Genomic DNA, 21,542 nt, shown 5'->3' with positions numbered 1-21,542 from the left:
CTGTATGACAATGCTCTACAGTGATTATTTGTCCAGGTTATATAAATGCTTAAGTGGTATTATCCCTAAAAAGTGTGTGCGGTCAGATATGTGCCTCATTAGTCAAGCCAGTTCTGTCAACCCCACTCCAAACCCACCGAGGGGACAAGACCACTTTGACAAGGCTGTGAAATAAAAATCTCCTCTATATTCTAATAGAGAGCCTGGGAGGAGTGCTCTCACAAACAGCCTCTTCCACCACTGTCTCACTATGAAGCACACTCTCAAGCATCTTGAATGAGTTTGCGCAAGCTTCCCCGCACTGAAACTGGTTCTTGTCTTGCTGATATTGTACATCGTCTGCCTGGCTTTAGAAGAAATGTTCTTTTAATTGTTCTTTGAAAGATTTCGTTGTTATTCCCGAGACCTGTACATGCTTAAATAAAGTTGGCAGTAACGTTTTGTATTATTGCCACGGCGCGTAGAAAAAGAAATCTGTTCCAGCATTTGATTTATCACAGAAAAGTGAAGGAAATCACACTGACATCAAGATTGGCTTTGACTTCGTTTGGCTGTAAGCATAAATGTGTGTGAAACCTGTGTCTCACACACAGGCACTCAAACATACCCACTCAATAATGCCGGCATACACACACACACAAACACAGAACCCTTAACCAATTGGCTAAGTACTCAGCACTGCATTAATACACGCACACACACACACACTTCCTGTTGCAGCAGATCGTCACGACAGCTTTGGAACGAGAACAGAACATTTAGAAACTGGCAGGCCGTTTCTCGGGAAGAAAGAAGAATTTTTCTGTCGTTTGATTGTACAACGGACCAATCAGAACTGTGAATCCCAGTGTTGAATCCAGCCATCTGTTCTCATTGGCCATGTTTGATTTGGTTTGGTTGTCTGGGCGAAAGATATCTTTGTTAGGTTGTGGACTCAAAGCATTCACCATGGTGTAAACAAGATGGACTCCTCTTTATGGTGTCTTGTTTGTGCGACGTTGTGCGTCCCTTTCTGTGTGTGTGCGTGTGTGTGTGCGTGTGTGTGTGTGTGTGTGTGTGTGTATTCTCATGGTACTGTATATACATTCAGATTGTATATACGACACATACCCCGCATTGACAAAGTGTTCACCCTCTCTTAACCTTAGCTTCCTAATATTTGAACATGTTCATAAGTCAAATATAGGCTCTCTTTGCCTAGACGTGCTCATTACACAAAACAAGTTCTGCTCTGATGAATGATTCTGTCTGCTGTATGAGGGATTATGCCGACGCCTCATAAAGTGCACACTCACACACATGCACACACACACACAAAAACACACCCACACATGGAGTGAGGTGAAAGGTTGAGTTGTATTCACAGAAGGTGTTTTATAGTCCTTGCTGAACCATCATTTAGATGTTGGCATGCAGTCATTAATAATGCCTAAGTACAGACCTGTATGCTAATGCAACCAATCAAATTGCCTATAGAGAAATAAAAGAGCGAGCTCAGGCTGTCTTACAGGTGTCCTGTAGTTATTCCACAGGAGGGCTGCTGAATGGCATCAGGCAGTTCTCAACCAAGTGCCATTGTGACCCAACAGTTTATATTGCTATATAGCTAATTAGCTTACCCAAATAGCTAGAGGCTAGTATGGCTAGTTTGAAACTTGAACATTCATCTAAGCTATGTACTATTTATGCTAAGATCCTGTTTACCTCTGGTTTTAGCATTTCGGGTGATCGGGTCACAAGTGGACTGTGCTAAACACAAATGTATACAAACGCAAAGACACATCATCATCCGGTCACCCAAACTATTTGGTCATAGATGATGTGGGACAAATTTGATCACATATCATTTGTAGAGTAAACATTAAAGCATCCTCAACAAGGCTGTAGTGAATGAAGCGACATAGGCAGTGACAGAATCTGGACATACGCCACTTTCAAGATGATGAAGACAGGTGTGAACAGTGATGTGTCTGAACTGTCCACTTGTGCAAAACCAAGTGTAAATAAGGTCTAACACACATCTACCCTGGATAAGTTAGTATGTTTAGACCTACATTTTTCAGGCAGTAGCAAGAGCTCTGGGTTTCCTAATATTAGCTCATTCCTCTCTTACCTCTTGCTTCCTTCACTGGGCTTCAATCTGGCATCACTTACTCCGAGAAGAAAATTAACTAAGTTTAACTCAACCAGTGATTTTATTTCTTCCCCCAAAGCAGCACTGCCTCCGAGAAATGCCTGTACAACTAAATTCCAATCCAACACTTGAGCAGCTGATTTTGCAGATTAGTTCTCCATCTCCTTTGAAGATGTGCAAATCAGTGAAATCAGCTGCTGTAGTGTTTGGTTGTAATGAAACCTGCGGACTCTTGAGTTATAATGGCACATGGTCAAGAACCACTGGTGTAAAGACAGAGCACCAAACACTACAAGGCTTATTTCCTGGCATTATTTCAGATGTAGATTACATTCACACCCACTCCATTGCTGATTCTGTTCACCTTTGGAAACTGGACAGCGAATCCGTGCTGTCCGCCCGCACAGTGTCCCAGTCCGACCAGTCGACCCAGCCACGTTCCAGCCTCGCTCCCCAGGTTTGACACCACCCTCTCTGGCTCCTCTCTCCAGGTATGAGTGCTCTGCAGTTGCAGAACCTGGCCACTTTAGCAGCGGCGGCGGCGGCGGCCCAAAACTCAGCCAGCCCCTCCACCGCAAACCCCTTGTCCTCCAGCGCCGCCTCCCTGGGAGCGCTGGCCAGCCCAGGTAACGCCGCAACGACTCAGGTTGGGGAGGGGGGAGGGTCCAACGCCGGGGGCCAGCGCCTGCCTACCCGTCCTCCGCTCTCCACAACCACCGTTATCGTCACCATAACCAGTGTTGTCGTCCTCGAAACCGGCATCGCCACCATCACTGAAATCCCCATTATCATCATCATCATCATGTACGAAACATCTTCACCGTCATCTTCATTGTTCTTATCTTCGTCCGTGTTGTTGACCTTCTTTCTGGCACATTTCCGTGGTGTGTGTGTCCACCGTCTCCGCTTGCTACCCCTCGGCGTCCCATTCGGGTGTGTCAGCCCTGCACCTCTTCATTGTAATGGAGGAAAACAAGTGTTGTTGCGCCACCTTCCTACGTCATCCTGTCTCTGAGCACCTCACTTCCTCACCATGTGACCCGACATGTCACCATTTTATACACACTTTTTATGTATGTGTTTTTGTGTGTGCGTGCATTAGCATGTATGTGTGTAAGTGTTTGCTGTCAGGCAACCAGATTTGTCTGGTTTTTATTTAAAGTGATCTGGCTCTTTGTTTGCGCCTCACCTCACCAGCCCCATAGAGGCCAGGAACCTTAGAGCAGCAGCCTTGTTTCCAGGTGGAGGGTGTTTGTTTGCACCGTTGTGTGTGTGTGTGTTGGTGTTTTGTCTGTGCAACGTGGCTGAGAGCTAGAAGACTGGCAGCATCAGCCAGGATGATGTCTGAACTCAGCGTAGGTTAAATAATGCCACCTTCAGATTCTCTCCTCCCTTTATTCTCGCAACGCTCTACCCCCCCACGCCTCACCCCCCCTTCCCCACCCCCCTCTTGTGTTCCTTCTCGTTGCCCTCGTCTTTTCCTGCTGCCCTCCTTTTGACAAGCTCCCTGTTTCTGCTCCGTCATTCTCCCCTTTCATGTCGTCTCGGCCTCGCTCCAGCAGCCGTGGTTTTGCTGTCTCTTTTGGAGCACACTCCCAACAGAGCATGAATATGAAAAGCTTTTCCTCCCGTAACGCTGACGCCGCTCCCATCCCACTTTTTGCTTCCACCAAGCTGCTTTGCACCGGCGTGAATGCCCGCTCTTGTCTCTTCTCGCTTCCTTTTCTCGCTCACTTTCTCCCCGCTCTCACCCTCTCTCACTCCCTCTCTCTTTCTGACTCTGAATGTCAGTCCAACCTTGAATAGTACACGCTCAGGTAGAGCTACTCAATGCTCAGTGTGAATGAGTGGCACTATATTGCATGTGTCAATGAAACTGACAACGTCATGCCAGTTTGATAAATATAGACAGTTCTGCATGGAGACAGGCCAGCTTTTTTGTTTTGCACCGAGTGCCGACATAATGCTCCCTTTATCACACCATTTCTTAATGTATTCAGTAGCAATCCTGCTTTGTTGGCATCGCTTTGATGAGATCAAGGGTAAAAGGAAATCATTTTGTTTAAAAATGGAACACGAATGCAAGCTTCACACCATACTGCACGTGATCTCACCCACCACTGACATAGCAGTTCATGCATTGCACACATTTCACATTGGAATCCTCTGGTATGTGCTCAGATGTATGTGTGTGTGAGTATGTGTCCACTTTGTGTCATATTCACTTTTTGTCAGTTTTTTTTTGTGTTTTGGTGTCAGTGCCAACACTGTATCCTGATTTTTAGACTGGTTGTGCATGATTAGAGGTAGCTGAACTAGAAGATGTACAGACTGTTTCACCATTTCAGACATTTCCAAAATGTTAATTGCATTTAAACGATCAGCACTAGGTCTTTCCTGCTTGCGCTCTTGCCCTCCTGCATATTTGTCTGCTTTGTTAGGTGGTCCTTTTTTTAATGCCACTCCAAAATCACCTTGGATGCAGCCATCTTCCAATTGACCTTCTTGTGTGAATGTGTGCCGCTCAAACCAACCATGCAGTACTCCTCTTTTTATCTGTGGCTGTGTTTTCGTCTGCACATAATTTCCATACATGAGATTTTTGTATGTAGAAGTATGGTTCCACAATGTGTGAAACTCATTAAAGGTGCTATTTGTATCATTTTGCACATCAATATGTCATTGTCAAATTAATTGTGATACATTGGTATAATTACCGTAAGCAAATGACACCATGATGAAGATGATTAGTAGCCATTCCACACCAGTAGTTTTGACAGTGGTAGCGTTTCTCAAAACTAAGACCACATTTCCCATAAACCCCTGTCACAAACTCTGCCACAAAGCAGATGCTGCAACTTGTCTCTCATCTCCCGGGGCCTCTTTACTTGAGAGGGTAAACATGACAGAAGTATTTTTTTTTTTTCATCAGCTCTTCTGTCTTTCCACTGTCTACCAAAACCCTGAGAGCTTTAGCTCAATGGAAGAACAGCGCCCTCTTCCTGTTTAGTGCAGTATAGCAATCATATCTTGCTTAGTGGCACACAATGTTAAATGCAGTGGAGAAGCTGCCAATCTTCATGACAATGGTCTCTATACGGTTACTATACGAATGTATTAAAATTGCTCAGGTGGTTTATTAATGAAGTGCTGCACATAGTTTATCACCTTTAAACACAAGGCTAGATCTCGGAGGAGGTTTGGTCCATACGTATGTAATTAAGACAAAACACCTCTTTTGCCTCCAGCATTGCAATGGCTGTCTTGACTTAGTCCTTGTTTAACATGTTCGCTTCCTTGTCTCCTACTCTCCCTCTCCACCTCTGTCCCTCTTCCTCCTTTTCCTTTCTTTTCACTGTCTTCGATCTACTGTGGTCCCAACCCCTCCCCTCCCTCCTGGCCCTTTCTTTCCCCAGCAGCGGGCACCACAGCCAGCTCCAACGCCGGTGCCATGAACTCTCTGACCTCTCTCGGCACCCTGCAGGGCCTGGCCGGCGCAACCGTGGGCCTGAACAACATAAATGCACTAGCAGGTAGCGTCAACAGTGAGTATTCACCCTGCCATCAGCCGCTCCACCCACCTCAACCTCCACCCATCCACACCATACAGCAGCATCACCTCTAGAGGCTGTGATCAGATGCAGAGAGATGGCACTGCTGCAGCGTAGCTACCCTCACCAAGGTAATCCTTAGGGTTCGGCCGATATGGGTTGGAGAACAATTGAAGCTCATGCTCATTGCTGAAATTTAGTGTCTTAAAATTTGAGATAGATAAATTACCGATTCAGTGTTTCCTCTAGATATTTTGTCCAAGGTTATTATAGTTTTGTATTTTTCATTTGTTTTTATTTTTATTTCATTTGACCTTTTGTTTTCAATTACAGTTTAGTTAATTAGTTTTAAAGCAGCTTTGCTAGTTTAGTTTTGTTTTCTTGAAAATGCAAAAAAAAAAATTGTTTATTTTAGTTAGTTATGAGCATTAACAGCTTTGTTTAGTCTCTGCGAGGTGGAAAAGCCGATGGTGTGACACTGAAACTGAGATTTGCCTGTATCCTGTCTAGTAATATTTAATACAGGACTAATATCAGCTCAATATATCAGAAAAACTGTACATCGGTCTAACTCTTGTAATCATGGCTATGCGGAGTAAAATTTTGATCGATCCTATGTGACAGGACTTTATCACTTTTGCCTACTTTATTTAGATACGACCAGCATAGCATAATTTGGCCATCTATTTTTTAGCAGATGTGTGTTGGTATTCTGGTCTGGTCAAGACAAGACACACAGACCTTAAACCTGCATCAAGCTCCGCCCCTGCTGTCATCTCTCTGTGCTTTTACCTGACAATAAAATCTCTAGCTTGTCCCCACACACTCTCTATGATGGCTGCCTCATCCATTGATCCTGCCATTGACCCATTCCTCCATCTGCTTCCTGGTTGTGTCCTGGGTTAGGCTTGCTGTAAGAGTGCTGGCGTGCCGTCCTGGCTGAGTCGGCGTGCTGCTGTCACCTCACCTGGTTGTCTCTTTGTGGGACCATGTTGTATTTGTACCATGTTGTGTTTTGTCATGTTATTATTGTGTTTTTTTGTGATTTGTACTTGGGTTATGTGATATAGATACAGACACCGATGCTGCCAATAGGCGGTATTTTGTGCCGATGTTCAATATCTTTAAATCTAACCATTTTGATGTAGAGCAAGATAATAACAATCGGTGAGTGTGGTGTTAATCAGTTGTAAAGCGAATTTGTAATCGAATAAACTACCTCATCTATCATATTAGAGGTGGACTGGAACATCCCTGGCTTTTAATGAAAGACCAGTATTGGCAAGCTAATGTAATGTTTTTGTCATGAGGTGCATTTTTTGACAGCCCATGGAAGACCACTGTGTTTTGCGGTGATTTCCCATCCACAACAGTTACACACGTTCCAAACCACATGTGTATTGTATAAACCACTGCGCACATGTGTTGCTCCACCAGTGACTGCCAAGCTATCTGGTCTGTGTCCTGCCTTTGACCTCCAGGGAAACGGGACTGGGATCTTAATCAGTGTTGTTATGACAGCAGAGATCCTGTTCTACCGGCCTTTTCCACCACATTATTCTCCTCTGACCTTTACCGCTCCTCCGTTAGAGTAGCTGTATCCGCTGTGTAAATCATACACACATATACTTACGCGCACGCAGCCACAGGAACACAGGGCACACACGCATGCACATCGTTCAGTGGGTCTTCTCGCATCGCATTTTGTCCCAGCTAACCCTTTTTCTCCTCGCCATTTCTCCCCTCCTCCTCCGTCCTCCCCACCCACCACCCTCATTTAAACACATCTAGGCCTTAATTGAATTGCAAAGGTCACCAGTGCAATTATTCCTGAATAAATGAGTGACCTATAATCCAGAGCTCTGTGGTGATAATTTATTTCGCTGTGTCTGACGGCGAGGCGACAGGACGCCGAGCCAATGTCAGACCCCCTCAGACAAGTTGCCCTCCGCCGTGCTATTAAGACATTACACTCAACTAATGAGTGTTACCGCGTCCACTCACTTTTTAAACCTGATCACCCCCCGCCCCACGCCACCCCAAATCTAGATGCTTCTGGCTTAAAAAGCAAGGCTGAATGAACTTCACGACTGACACAGCTCCCCTGATGCGCTGGTGAGATAATTCCTCCTGTGCGAAGCCGAATTGGCCGAGATGAAGCAGACGGCTGTTGAGTGACGCTGCTGAGAGCGTTGAAATGATGGGTTGGGCCGTGGAGAGCACTCATCGCTACAGAAAGTGCTGATTTTAAACTCTGCAAAGTACTTTAAAAGGCTTTGCTAGTGTGTCATAAAGCGGGGAGGGGCGCGGCCACAGTGATCATTGTAGAGTCTGATTCCTCCTTGTTGTTTTTCTGATGTTTCTCTCATGCATAGCCATAGCCAGTGTCTCAGGCTGCCTCGGTGTGTATGCAGTGTGCGTTTGTGTGGGCGTGCATGCATCACTGCGCGCATTTTTTTTTTTTTTGCGTGCAGTTGTGCACAGTTATGGCTGTCATCGGCTATGTTCATATTTTATGGTGTTTATACTAATATTCTGTGTGTCCTGTGCTGTGATGTTGTGGTGTGTTGTGTGCCTACAGCTGTACACAGAAAGTGTACACTGTCTGACATATGTGTGTAACTTACAGTACCGTCTGTGTGAGCGTCAGTGTGTGTGTGCATGTGTGTGTAACGTCTGGTACAAGTGCTGTATGTGTGTATGTTTCTGTGTGTGTGTGTATGTGTGTCTGTGTGTGTTTGTGAGCGTGACTGTGTGTATGTGTGGTTAAAAACACAACCTTCAGTGGGAGCGCTAATGAGTAAGTGCACTCTTCTTTCTTTATTGTTGGGTTTTATGTAAAGTTGCTCAAATGCTCTCAGGTATGGCGGCCCTTAATGGAGGCCTGGGCGGCGCGGGGCTTACCAACGGGACGGCGGGCACCATGGACGCGCTGACACAGGCTTACTCAGGGATCCAGCAGTATGCCGCCGCGGCGCTGCCCACCCTCTACAGCCAGTCCCTGCTGCAGCAGCAAGGGGCCGCCGGCAGCCAGAAAGAGGGTCAGTAGTCTGGGGATGTTTGGAGATCAGTGCTTTTAATAGGGTTTGCTGTGGATTAAATAGGTTTCTGAAGGCTGATGCCAGTATATTTTGGGTCAAGTTGTGGATAGTGTTAAATGTTTTTCACCATGTTTTCAGGGCAGAAAATTTCAGAACAGTATAAGCATTGAGTTTTTCCATGAGAATTTTGTTCTTGTTGGGTGCAGCACTGCAGCAGCCTCTCACATTTAGGCTAGGCTAATGATAATCATCATTACTTGGGTGGAGTCTGATTAAAGTGCTGCATCAGAGTCAGTTCAGGTTAAGGGTTTTCTAAGGACAGCACACTGTGCTATTACCTGCAGTATAATGCTTCCTCTGATACACTGTTGCTAAAGCTACGTGATTCGTGTCTTTAACTACGTGTGTGCATAATGGCTGCTTTGCATATCCTACATCCATTTGTAGTATTGGTTGTGCACTTCCTCAAAAATTAACACGATGCTCCAAATGGATGCAGAATACATGAGGCAGCAAATATATAGCTGGAGTTACGCAAAGTATGCAGCCATGAATGTGCAGAATTCTGTTCAAAATGCAGCCAGTTGTCTACATGAACATGAATGCATGGTATATCTCTGACTTAGAGGTGCACAATGAAAAATTGCCAAGGGTCAACTGCAATGAGGACCCTGTAGATTCAACTGACAAAACTGTGGAATAAGCACCTCAGTTGGTCCGATGATGAGAACCGTTAAGACTTCTCCATCAGCTTACTTATTATTCCATCATGTTTTCCACATTAAGATGAGTGTAAAAGACCCTCACTTTAATAAACCCTCAGCAATTTTTTGCATAGTGCACCCTTAAATGAGCACCCCGCTCATTCTGCACCCACACTGCATCTCTTTTCCCAGGTCCTGAAGGTGCCAACCTGTTCATCTACCACCTGCCCCAGGAGTTTGGAGACCAGGACATACTGCAGATGTTCATGCCTTTCGGAAACGTGGTCTCTGCCAAAGTCTTCATCGACAAACAGACAAACCTAAGCAAGTGTTTCGGTATGGCAACAGTAATGGCCTCTACTGTTTGCATGCTCTCAAAAATGGACACACAATTACTGGCAAATACACTGTTTGTCACCTGTCCTTTCTGTGACCTCTTTCCACCTGGCATTAACATGCATCCCAGGTGATCAGATTGTAACTGGATATATAATGAATGCCTCAAATACAGATGGATATGAACCAAAGATACATTCATGATCAGAGATGCATTAGACCACATTAACAACAACATATAAATGCAGTATGGCTCCAGTTCACATCGAGCAACTGTACAAACAGATTAGCACATGGATTAGCACATGTTGGAATAGTTAGATTTCTTATGTTTAATGACCCCATTTGTCATACTACTATTTATATTATTCACTAGCAATATTCAGCATTTTGTTATTAATGAGTCATTCATCTTTAGACATTAGTATAAATACCATAAATAAATACAATCATCACTGAGAAGATTGGCGGCTTCTACTGGCCTCTAAATTACTGAATGCCTTATTTGGCGGGGAATTTTATGCACAGCTTTATTGCATAAAAGAGGAAGAGGGCCCTGTTTTTCCAGAGCAAACAGAGCTAAAGCTCTCTGAATTTTGAACAATAGCAGATAAGGGGACATAGAGCTAGTTTGCAGGTTTATGGCGAATGTGGTCTTTACTTGAGAAACATGACCACTAACAAACACTGGCATGAGATACAGGATACAAATATTTTATGTCATGGTCTCATTTGTTTGTGTTAACTTTACCCACCACACACAATCAGTTTAACAAAGTTATGATATATGTTGATGTGTAAAAATCCCACATATAGCATCTTTAATGCCATACAGATAGCCCGTGTAAAGGACTATACCAGTGATTTTGAATTTACTACAGTTTACCCACATTTTACATGGCAACAAACCATTTTTCAAATCATGATTAACTTTTAATTTGATTTGATTAACGGGGACTATTTTCCGGCAGAGTATAAATTTTACTCCAGCCAGTTTAAAAAATAACCAACAAAACACAACAGTGCTGCTACTTTTAGGAAAACTAATGTGGACGATGGCATACTGGTGTGAAGACAGTTTGAAGTCTGGAATGAATGGAAACCAGTGGCTGGATAAAAGATAGGAAAAATAATATTGGAGTTTGAAAACTGCTTGCTTTGGGAAATGATAAGCAACAGTTATTGCACTAAACATGCAGAATCACTTGTATGGTCCTTTCGTTCCAAATGGAAAGAGGACCAGGATGCCACAGTAACCTCTCATCCCTTCATCCCCTTGTCTCTGCCCCCACCACGCCCCCTGACCCCGCAGGCTTCGTCAGCTACGACAATCCAGTGTCGGCACAGGCAGCCATCCAGGCCATGAACGGCTTCCAGATCGGCATGAAGCGGCTGAAGGTGCAGCTGAAGCGCTCCAAGAACGACAGCAAACCGTACTGATCTTAGCACTAGGGTCTATCTGCTCCCCATGTTAGCACTGCTAGGGTAAGTCCCCCAAAAAAACCGAGCCACGACCTCTTAACACAGGGACTGAGGGGGGTGGGGGGGTTGAAGGGAGGGAAGGGAGGGCTGTGGGAGGGAGGGGGAGACGACCTACAACCACCCTGAGGGAGACACACACACGCCTTGTTTTTGTTTTTGTTGTTTTTTTTTCTTCTTTTTTCAAGCTTTTTATGTTAGCTTTTAATTATTATTATTTATTACAATTTATGATTTATTTTTTTGACACACATGAACGCTTCCATTAACCGCCATTACTTTGTGCAATTTTTTTAAACGATGGAAGGAAGTAGCTATCTTAGGTAGCTTTTTTAAAAACGTTTTTAGTTGTGTAAAAGTTATTTAATTCTTTTTTTTTTTTCTACGGAATTATTTATACACTTTTTGAGGACTAGTTACAGTCGTCAGTCAGATCCGAGGTAAAGACAAGGAGCCATGATGAATTTTTCTTTTTATTATTATTATTATGATTATGATTTTTTTTTTTCTTTTTTGGTTTTTCCTCTCTCTCTTGAACCTGAGGCCTGGCGACGCAGTCTGTTAAGGGTTCATTTTCTGACACGCACATCAATATGCACATTTGACCTTTGACCTCCGCGGTGTTGGTTGCGGGCCGCCGCTGCTTCTCCGACCCCTCTATGCCTGCTGGCAACCCGGGAGCAAAGGCTGCAAAACATAGTGGCCTCTTACAATAGTCACCGGCAACATCAGCCTGCCGTACAGTTACACTCCACCAGAAGAGAAAAAACACACACTACACACACACAGACACAAACACACATACACACACACTCCAGCTACGTCTTATTATTTATGTGAGAAAAAAAAAAGTTTTTTATTTCTCAAAAGAAGAAAAAATAATTAGTTAATACTTTTCTGGGTCAGATCACATTGGTCTTTGTTGAAAGGGATATTACAGTATGTAGATCATTTTCAAAATAACATCCAGAATTTGATGAAGGCTATAATAACAATAAAAAAAAGAGTTTATGGGTAAAGGGGGTAACTGAAAATACTTGATGTTTGTTGAAAGATTTAAAAAAAAAATAATAATTCAAAGTACAGAAAGCCACAGGCCTGTAAATTTTATTTGTAAAAAAAGCAGTTCTATTTTTATACAACATTTTTACTGCCTCAGATTTAAAAAAAAAAAATAAAAAAAGGATTTTATTTATTGCCTATCGTTAAGTTATTGGACTCCTAAAGTATACAGCATCATTAAAGTAGACCCTTGTGGAGAAGTCTCGTGGAATTGGGTTCTCCGGTGTTTTTCATGTTATTTAGTGCAGAAACCACATTCACAACACACTCCGCTGTCATCCAACCCCCCCCCCCCCCTCCAGCCACATACACACACACACACACACACACACACACACACGCACACACACACACCTCCCCCCAGTTCACTTTCATTTATTCATCCATTCATCCGCTCCTGTGTGCTGTACGTCTGCACATCCGTCCCTCTCTCCATCCATCCATCTCTCTCTCTTTACCGCTCTCTCCCTCTCTCCATCCATAGTGGGACTTCTTCACCTGTCAAATTTCTACCTTTCCTCGCGTTTTTTGTTTTGAATGTTTTGTTTTGTTTTTTTGTTTGTTCGTATTCCCCCCACCCCTCCAAAAAAAAAAGATTAAAAAAAAAAGAAACAAACCCACCCCCCACGAAAACTATGAATAGTTTCTCCCAAATGACCACATCCATCTGGGATCTGATGGATATAGCTTTGGGTGCTTCTGTTTTACGTGTGTGTGTGTGTATGTATGTATGTGTGTGTGTTTGAGAGAGAGAGAGCGAGAGGGTGAGAGAGAGTGTTTGTATTTGTACTGTGTGTGTGTGTGTGTGCGCGCTGTTGCCTGTTAATGTAGATCTACAGTACAACATCATATTATCATTTTATATTACAAAAAAAATGAAAGCTAAAAAAAAAAAAAATTTGCCAGTTAAGCCAGTGAGTGCTGTTGCTGTTCTGATGGTTTGCATTGTTGTTGTTTGCTGTTGCTGTTGTTGTTTGTTTGTTGTTGTTTGTTGTTTCTCCTGATTTAAAATGCTGTAGTGGTGTGGTGCTCTGGCTCTCTGTGTGTAACTCTCTCCTCTCCCCTGTTTTCTTTCCCCCTATAGAACAACCCATCTCCATGCCTGTTAGTTCATCGTATGCCTAGCATGTCTCCGTGGCGTCCAAAAAAAAAAAAAACTTTCTAAAACACACACACACACAACAACAACAAAAAAAAAAACACCACACAAAAAAGTGTCATCGTCCCCCCCGTCATTGTTTTCTGATGTCTTTTTCCGAGCTCACCTGATCATAACCTGGTTCTCCTCCTCCTCCTCCTCCTCCTCCTCCTCCGCCTACTGACCTTTTGAACTTTGAACTTTAGCTTGACTTTTTTTGGACTTTTATTTTGTACATTTTGTTTTTTTTGTTTTTGTTGTTTTAATTTGTCTTTGCATGTGACCTCATTTTGGATCTGTTTTTTTTTTTTCCCGGGAGGGTTCAAGATGGGAGGGGAGGGAGGGCGGCGGGGGGGGGTTATGAGAGAATGAATCAATGTGAACAAGGTAAAGCTGCATTCATATGAAAAAAAAAGACTGAGAATTTTTATGGAAAAAAATATATATGTTCTTTTTGGAAGAAAAAAAAAAAAACTACCACCACCACCTGTGGCAAAGTGATTTCCATTCAATTTGTTTTGTTGCATTGTTTTTTTTTTTTTTCCTTGTTTCTTCTTCTTTACATTTTGGATTTGCTTTGTGTTTTCTTTTCTTCTTCATTTAAAGTAAACTTGAAAGTTCACCACAGGGATTGGCGTGCCGTCTTGCTTCTGGCGCCGCTTGAACCGTGTGAGGTGCCAGAAGCAGTCCACGCCAGTCCCTATGAAAAATAAGACTACTTCCAAACAGTTTTGAATAAAAACTGTCTGATCAATATTAGACTCTCTCAGAGCTCTCTAATGGTTTTTACATTTTTCAGGCAGTGTAAAGTTTTTTGATAAGGCCATTTTAAGTGGCTCTGTTTCTCATTAAAAGTCTATATATAGAACCACTTTTTTCTAGAGTAGTTTAAAGGTAACAAAAATAAAAAAAGACATTTGCCCTGTTTGGGGGGGAGAAATGCTACCTACTTGTGTCACCTTTTGCTGAACTGACTCACAGATAGACAATCCGTGGTTTAAATGCACATGATGAAATGACCTATATTTTCTACTGTTTAAATGTATAGAGGAAAAAAGAAAAAAAACTACGATACCTGTAACCCGCGTTAACGTCGGTGCTTCTCGTGAGTTTAGTTGTGGTTTCATCACAAGTCTAACGGTCTTAAATGTCTCATGTTTTTAAAGAGAAGACTAAAAAATCAGTTTACTTGAACAATAGACAAAGCCTTTCATATTACTATAATAGTTCCTTTGTTTTTGTTTTTGTTTTCCTTCTTCTTCTTTTCTTTCTTTTTTTAAGGAGTCCCTATTTGCTAAATTTCTTGTTGGTTAATTAGCTATATAAAATTCCTAAAAATATATATAAATATAAATATATCTATATATATAATATGTCAGCTTGTGAAGCATCAATGTCATTATTATTTTATTTCTCTCGTGGGAAACAATATTTAGATGTGTTTTGTTGTTCAGCAAAATGTCTTATAAAGAAAAAAAGACAAGATCAGTGGAGTTTAGTGCCAAATTCTGAAGGTACTTCCTGCCTAGCGCGTCAGTGTATTTCTTGTGAAATTATTTGATAACATGGGTATTTTATTATAAGTGTTTTGTATGGATCCCTCATATTTAAAATATAGATTTAAAAAAGAGTTTGTTAACTTGCTATTCTGTGGTCTTGTTGCCTGAAAATGTCATGTTTGCTTTTTTCTTTGTAAAGATGTAAAAAGTGCCCATGTGTCATATATATATCTATATACACGCACACACGGACACACACACACACACACACTCTCGTGCAGACCTCACAGTTTACTTTGTTGTTGTGTATGAGAGCCCCTGAGTGTGAAAGCCTCTACAGCAATTGTTCCTACCCGCAAGTGTGCACGCACACACACACATGCACACACACACACACACACACACACACGCACACACACACAAATCGCGCACTGATATTTTTAGCCATTGTACAGCCGTTTTCTCATCAAAGCCTTACCACAAATCTTTGCACTCCCGTTCTCTCTCTATCAGTCGCTCTCACACACACACAAACACACACCACACACACGCACGCGCACACATCAGGCTGCACTATGTATTGTTTTGATTGTTTTTGCCAGCGCGCTCACACACTATCCCCACTTTAATATTGAGTTGAGAGTCATACACAAAGCCTTATTTTCCCAAATCTTCTCAGCCCCTTTGTTGGGTTCAAAACATTTTGATTCATAGTCATTGTCTCAGACGGTAAGGATCATTATTTGTTGCGTTTGTGTATCATCTCAGATGAGTGCGCTTGCCTTTATGATGTAAGCACAGGGCAAGACATTCAACAACCAGGCCTCGATCTTTTGAGGAAAAGCACACACCGCCATGAAATAGTCAGAAGAAAGAGGCTGGACGGTCCAGAGCAACTTTTAGCCGTCTGATTTCGCTGCGCTTGCCTCTTCTGTCGCCCATTTCTCAGCGTATCCTTTGATGTTTTTCAGCGGTAACACTCATAACGTAGTAGTGTAATGGGCCAAAATCACGTTGAGATGCCAAAGTGTGTCGTTGACATTCTCATAGTCAGCCCGTTTACATGGCACAATGTTGTCAAGTCTATTAAACTGCCCCCGGCTACCCCTCCTTGAAAGCCTAGTTTACGGTCTGCAAAAAAAAAAAAAAAAAAAAAACATAAAAAGAAAAAAAAAAGAAGAAAAGGCAGCATTATTTTCTACAGAACCTCACCAGTCGCCTTAACCAGGGAGTACCAGTATTACAGGACTAGAAGATGTCGTCAGTCAGTGGTGTGTGCCAAGTCTAAGTTTATACTGTTAATCTTCCACGTGTCAAACTCTGGGTCCACCATTTCGGAGCAGAGAGGCCGAAATGGCCGCCGTCCTCGCAGCGGCAGAGGAGAAGAAGGAGCGAGACGCCCCGTGAAAGATGGCGCTCTCCAGCCGGCTCCTGTCTCCCAGGCCGGCCCGGCCGGGAGGGTTATTAGAAGCAGGGCTGTGTGGAGAGACGCCTTATTGGAATAGCAACAGGGGAAATAAAAACGCTATTGGTTGGAGAGAAGGGGTCACGTCTCCAGTCCACACAAGCAAAACAACAGCCAAGCCTGAAGGCAGTACAGCCTTCATTATCCTTTTTTCAAAGACCAAATCCAATACCAAACTTTTATCTGATCGCATGGAGGAGGCAAGCAGACTTTTACCTGAATGCAGTACAAGCATGTGTAGTGCCATAAACATAGCCATAACTACCTGTATGATCGCTGGTCAGGATGTCCCAGTCCAGTCAGTGTTATTAGACCTTTTTGTGTTTTTCTTGGTACGGTCACCAGTGTGTGCAGGTCGTCCGCCGCCACATCGTAACCACCGCAGTGTTAAAGCCTGAGGCTCGTCAGGAACTACGATTGCACAGAATGCACATTTCACCTCACCGTCACACACCCGTTTTTTTGTTTTCTTTTGTTTCGTTTTTTCCGTCGCAGATTCTAGCAGTGTATTTTGAAAGTCTTCACTTTACATCACGGCTGTTTCCTAACTGTTCCCAAAAAAAAAAAAAAAAAGTTGTACAATTGCCAAATCTCACCGGGTCGCACACAAGCCGGACGTTTTCGCGGCGCTGCACAGTCTAGTGTGAAGCATCTGTCTGTTTCCATGTCGAAGCACAAGAGGGTCGTAGAAACAGGAGTTTCTGTTGAGCGGCTCACCTCAGGGGCTGTCATCGCCGATGCTCGTTGTAATCTTTCTATCTATGTCACTGTTCACTTCTCTGTTCTCCTTCTTTCTTAATTATCTTAAGTGCTATTTATCGAACAATGAAATTTGAAAGGAAAAAAAACAACTTGTCGTTTCTTTGCATTATGGCTTATGTCAAGTTTTTTGAGGAAAAAAAATGTTTTGTGTGTTTTCTCTCTCTTTCCGTGCCGTAAAAAAGAGCTTGTCGTCTGTAGAAATAATTGACTTTTCTTTCTTTTTTTTCCCTTTTTTTTCCTTTTTTTTTTTTGTTTTGTTTCTTTGGATTCTTCAAGGATTTCAGTAGTTTCAAAGTTATTGTCTTGAGAGAAGCCAAAGTCAATGCATTTCAGTGGATCCTGTAAGCGTGATGTATGTTTGTTTGACAACACTTCGAAATCTGTCGTTGGATGGGATTTAAAAAGTACAAAAAATGCAGGCTTTCCTATTTCTACAACTGATTGTACTTATGCATTTTGTACCAGTGGAATTTTTTATACTGGAGATTAAAGGATACAACAAAAAAAAAATCTTAGAAAAAAAGCTGTCTGGCCTGGTGGTGTGGCCTGACCCTGACTGGTCCCCGAGTATGATTTCTAGCTGGCATCAAGGAAGTTGGCTTTTGATATAAGATTTTCTAGAAGATCTTTGGCTTTATTTCTTTAACTTCTTTTTCCTCACTTGAGTGTTGTTCTTTCTTTCGGCCTTTCTTTCCTTTCTTTCTTGATTTTCCCAAAACAGAGGGTAGGTGAGTGTCAGATCTTTCTTTTTGCTTTATAAATAGTTCTAGCAAGTTTGTCTATACAACAGCGGTAAGTTTCATTTGACTTCTGTATTGTGCCGTCTACACGATAAGACAATTATAGAAAAAGAAGGAATAGAAATATTTAGTCACCTTCAGTGGATTAATGTATTAGTTTAATAAAGAGATCAACTAATTAGAAATTTTTTGCTTTTAGCTGTTTAGATTTTTCCGGTTTCTCTGTCCTTCTCTGTGAACTAACTGTGTAGCTGAAGCAGTCAGAATTATTTTTGTAAACGTATGTTCTTGTGTGATGCAGTTTTTTGCTTCTGTCTCCTATATTAAACCATTTTTCCTAATACTTGTCTCTCTCTGTGTTGTTATGTTCCAGTGCCTGTCTGATGTTGTACTGTTTCACAACCCCTCCCCTTCTCTCTCTCTCTCTCTCTCTCTCTCTCCCTCTTCCTCTCTCTCCCTCTCTCGCTCTCCCTCTCTCTTTCATAGTCTCTCTCTCATTCTCTCTCTCTTGCTTTCCTCATGTTCGTTTTTGTTTTACCACATAGTAAAGTTGACTCCATCCCCAGTGACAACTCACTACGCTGTCCTCACTAAACATAGTAAATATACATCGAGGTGTGTGTATGTATATTACTGTGTAGCCCAAGCCGCCGCGTGACAGTCGAGAAATAAAACTCATCACCAGCTCCAAATGGCCAGACGGGATCCTGGGAGCCCTCGTGACTCCACTCTGAATCTCCCCGAACCAAAACAAAGAGAATATGAGCACATTAGCCGGGTTTCCATCCGACGGTTTTGTATGCAAATTGTGACGCATCGACTCTGAAAAGCTGAATGGAAAACAGCAACGATTACTACGACATTCATTTTCAGGGTATTAAAGACATTTTTTACGCTCGCTCGAGGCGGAAAAGATCTTTGGATAATAAGGAATGAGCAGTATGGATGCATTTGTTGACTCCATTGCAATGTAGGGCTGTTTGGCTATGAAATATCTGTCAAACATGAGCTCCTAGAAATATCATACGGGATACAGTACAGGATGTGTGGCCTCTGCAAAAGGTGCCATTGTTTTTTAGGTGCTTTTAGATATCACAAAATGCACATATGTCTTTGTGTTTTTGACTGAAAATAAAACTTGGCTCTAAAACTTGCTCTCAGACTTAGGCAGCCTATTTAATCACTGCAATCCAGCTGGTGCAAATAATTCGGTCTTCAGAGAGCGGAGATGGCTGGACTTGACCGAGGTGTGTAGAGCAAGGCATTGTGGTTATTTGAGTGTTCATGATTCTGTGACCCTAAAACTTAGAAGTAGGACGAAAATCTTGCAAACCAATAAAATAATATTTTTAGTGCAGTTCCAAAATGAAACGTGTTGTGAGGTTACGGAGCCATTCATTCAGCTCATTCCAAATTTCTTCAGCAGTTGGATGGAAACACAGCTATGGTGCTAAGGCTTTATGTTGTGATTGGCTGGTTTCAACAGAGGGCGGACCCTGATTAGGGAACGGCCGCTATTGGCCGGTGGGAGTGTTCCCTCATCAGGGGTTGGCCCGTCCCGTCCTGCGCTGTCCGCTGTCCTGGGCGAGGCCTGTCCACTGTATGTCCACTCTGTGTCCAATCCACTCCCGTACTGTCTCACCGTCACTACTGCATCCCCAGTGCAGAGAGAGAGGAAAGAGAAGTCAAAGTTCAAAGTCTCCACCTTCCATTCACAGATATCAAGTTGGGTTTTTCCAGACAGATCCTGTATACTGAGACTGAAACTGCTGAGAGATTCTATTGTTGTGCCAATATCCAATATCTTTAATCTAAAACAGAACATTTCATTTTCTTGCCATGAAATTCCTCAGTTAGCTGACATAGACTCTAGAAAACTGTGGTTCTTGGGCTCATTTAGATTCAACCAGTGAGATGATTTCTGCCTCTGAGAAATGTTTGTGGAACTAAAACTGCAGCCTTTAAGTACCATACCAGTGATTTGACATGTTTCATGTGATATCTGGAAAAGGTTCAAACTTCATGTTTCTGCTCTTTTTCCCAAGCAAGCAGTCATATTTTAGAACTCTAATATCATTTTCCCTCCTTTTATCCAGCCTTTGGTTTCCATTCATTCCACTATGATAAGAAAATGAACTTTCAGAGACTTCAGACTTTCTTCACATCAGTATTTCATCACTGTGATACAGTCGTCCACATTAGTTTTCCTAAAAGCAGCAGCACTGCTGTGTTTTGATGGTTTTTGAAGAAAATAGTCCCCAGGCAAATGTTTGCTTTACAGCCAATTATCAGCTCTGTGGTTTATGAATGGTGACGATATTGTTAGCCACAGAGGCAGAACATTATAAGGTGGCTGCTTCAACCAAACATTCAAATTTGAAAATCCAGGAATTTTGGTTATGGTGTTAAACATTTTCCTACCCCTGTAGGAAAATGTAGGGACTTGGTAGTGAATGGGCCAAAAATTCAAAATCACTGGTATGGTCCTTTATTATTACAATTTTTTTTATATATATAGGGAAGAATTTCATCAAATGGATTGTGATGACAACACTTACTGGCCAATATGTGATTTTTCATAAAATGGCAATATTGTTCTGATGAATTGGCAAACTGATGGCCTGACATTAACAGCATGTCCAGTTGCTTCAGTTTAAACCAGCTCTAATGAGCTATTTTGTCACAGAAAGGTTAGGGGCACATTGCTGTAACTTGCAATGCTCTGCAATTTCAAGCCATTTATTATTAACTTCAAACTACAAATACACACCGTCCATGTGACTGCACATTATGTGCTTTCTGGCACATTAAGGTGTGTTTTTTTCTCTTTCATCACTGCACCAGTCCACCAAGTCTATTATTAAATATTGATTGTGGGGTTAAGGCAGGGCATACAATAAACTGCCTTCAGTCTGTAGATCATACCTGTGGATGGATATTAGTACAGTGTTATTGTCAACATGTGGACAGTAAGTCAAGGAAACGGCTGCAGTGCAGGATTTTTCAACCAGAGAGTTTGTTTTGTTTTATTTTTGTTTTATTTATTTATTTCAGTTTTTAATCTCTTGGATTTGGTTGCTTCCCGCTAGTAAAAGCTGAAAGCGGCCAGGAAGTGAGGCGTCATAAGGCGGTGGAGTTTATAGGCTAGAAGCTGTTGTATTTTGGCAAAATTTGAAACAAACACAGACACACACATCTTCAGTATTAGGGGATGTTTTGAAGCAGACTCGTCTGTGTGAGAGGACCCAGACAGGTAGGTGTGTCATCATGGCTTCTGAGGAAGATGATCAACAAGGGCGCTTCAAAGTCCAAGGTGAGTTCACACGGTGAGACACAAAACCCTAAACAAGACACAAGGATTTAGCCAATGTGGCCAATTTTTGTATTTAAATCTGACGCCCTAATATTCAAAATACTTTTTCAGTATTTCCATGCCCAGAGAAAGACAAGAATTTTTCTCCCCGAACTCTACTCTTATTACGGTTGGAAAGCCTCTGAAACAGCATTTAGACAGAGACGCTAAAACTCCACTGAAACTCCAACTATTCAAATTGTTTTACGTGGATTAGCAGCCGGTGATCCACCTCTTCGACGGCAGCGCAAACTGCCTGTGAAGGAGGAATTAAATCAC

The 21,542-nt window shown here is 42.4% G+C and overlaps 1 protein-coding gene across 11 annotated transcripts in view; it reads left to right on the top strand.

Moving 5' to 3' along the window:
• celf2 (cugbp, Elav-like family member 2) overlaps window positions 1–18,096 on the top strand; it is a 188,734-nt gene extending 170,638 nt beyond the window's left edge. For 4 of the 11 annotated variants that reach the window (XM_030045558.1, XM_030045559.1, XM_030045554.1 and 1 more), the window contains 5 exons: window positions 5,551–5,679; window positions 8,547–8,726; window positions 9,623–9,766; window positions 11,079–11,251; window positions 13,392–18,096. In XM_030045558.1, coding sequence (XP_029901418.1) covers window positions 5,551–5,679; window positions 8,547–8,726; window positions 9,623–9,766; window positions 11,079–11,206 — 581 coding nt within the window. In that variant the 3' untranslated portion in view covers window positions 11,207–11,251; window positions 13,392–18,096. Of the gene's footprint in view, window positions 1–2,625; window positions 2,761–5,550; window positions 5,680–8,546; window positions 8,727–9,622; window positions 9,767–11,078; window positions 11,252–13,391 lie in introns of all 11 variants that reach the window. The other 7 variants (XM_030045560.1, XM_030045555.1, XM_030045564.1 and 4 more) reach the window with 4 other exon arrangements.
• Window positions 18,097–21,542: the final 3,446 nt, after the last annotated feature.

The sequence above is a fragment of the Myripristis murdjan genome, chromosome 23 (genome assembly GCF_902150065.1).
Source record: "Myripristis murdjan chromosome 23, fMyrMur1.1, whole genome shotgun sequence".
Classification (NCBI taxonomy): domain Eukaryota; kingdom Metazoa; phylum Chordata; class Actinopteri; order Holocentriformes; family Holocentridae; genus Myripristis; species Myripristis murdjan.
Note: the sequence above shows the minus strand (reverse complement) of the source record. Positions and strands in the feature narration are given on the sequence as shown.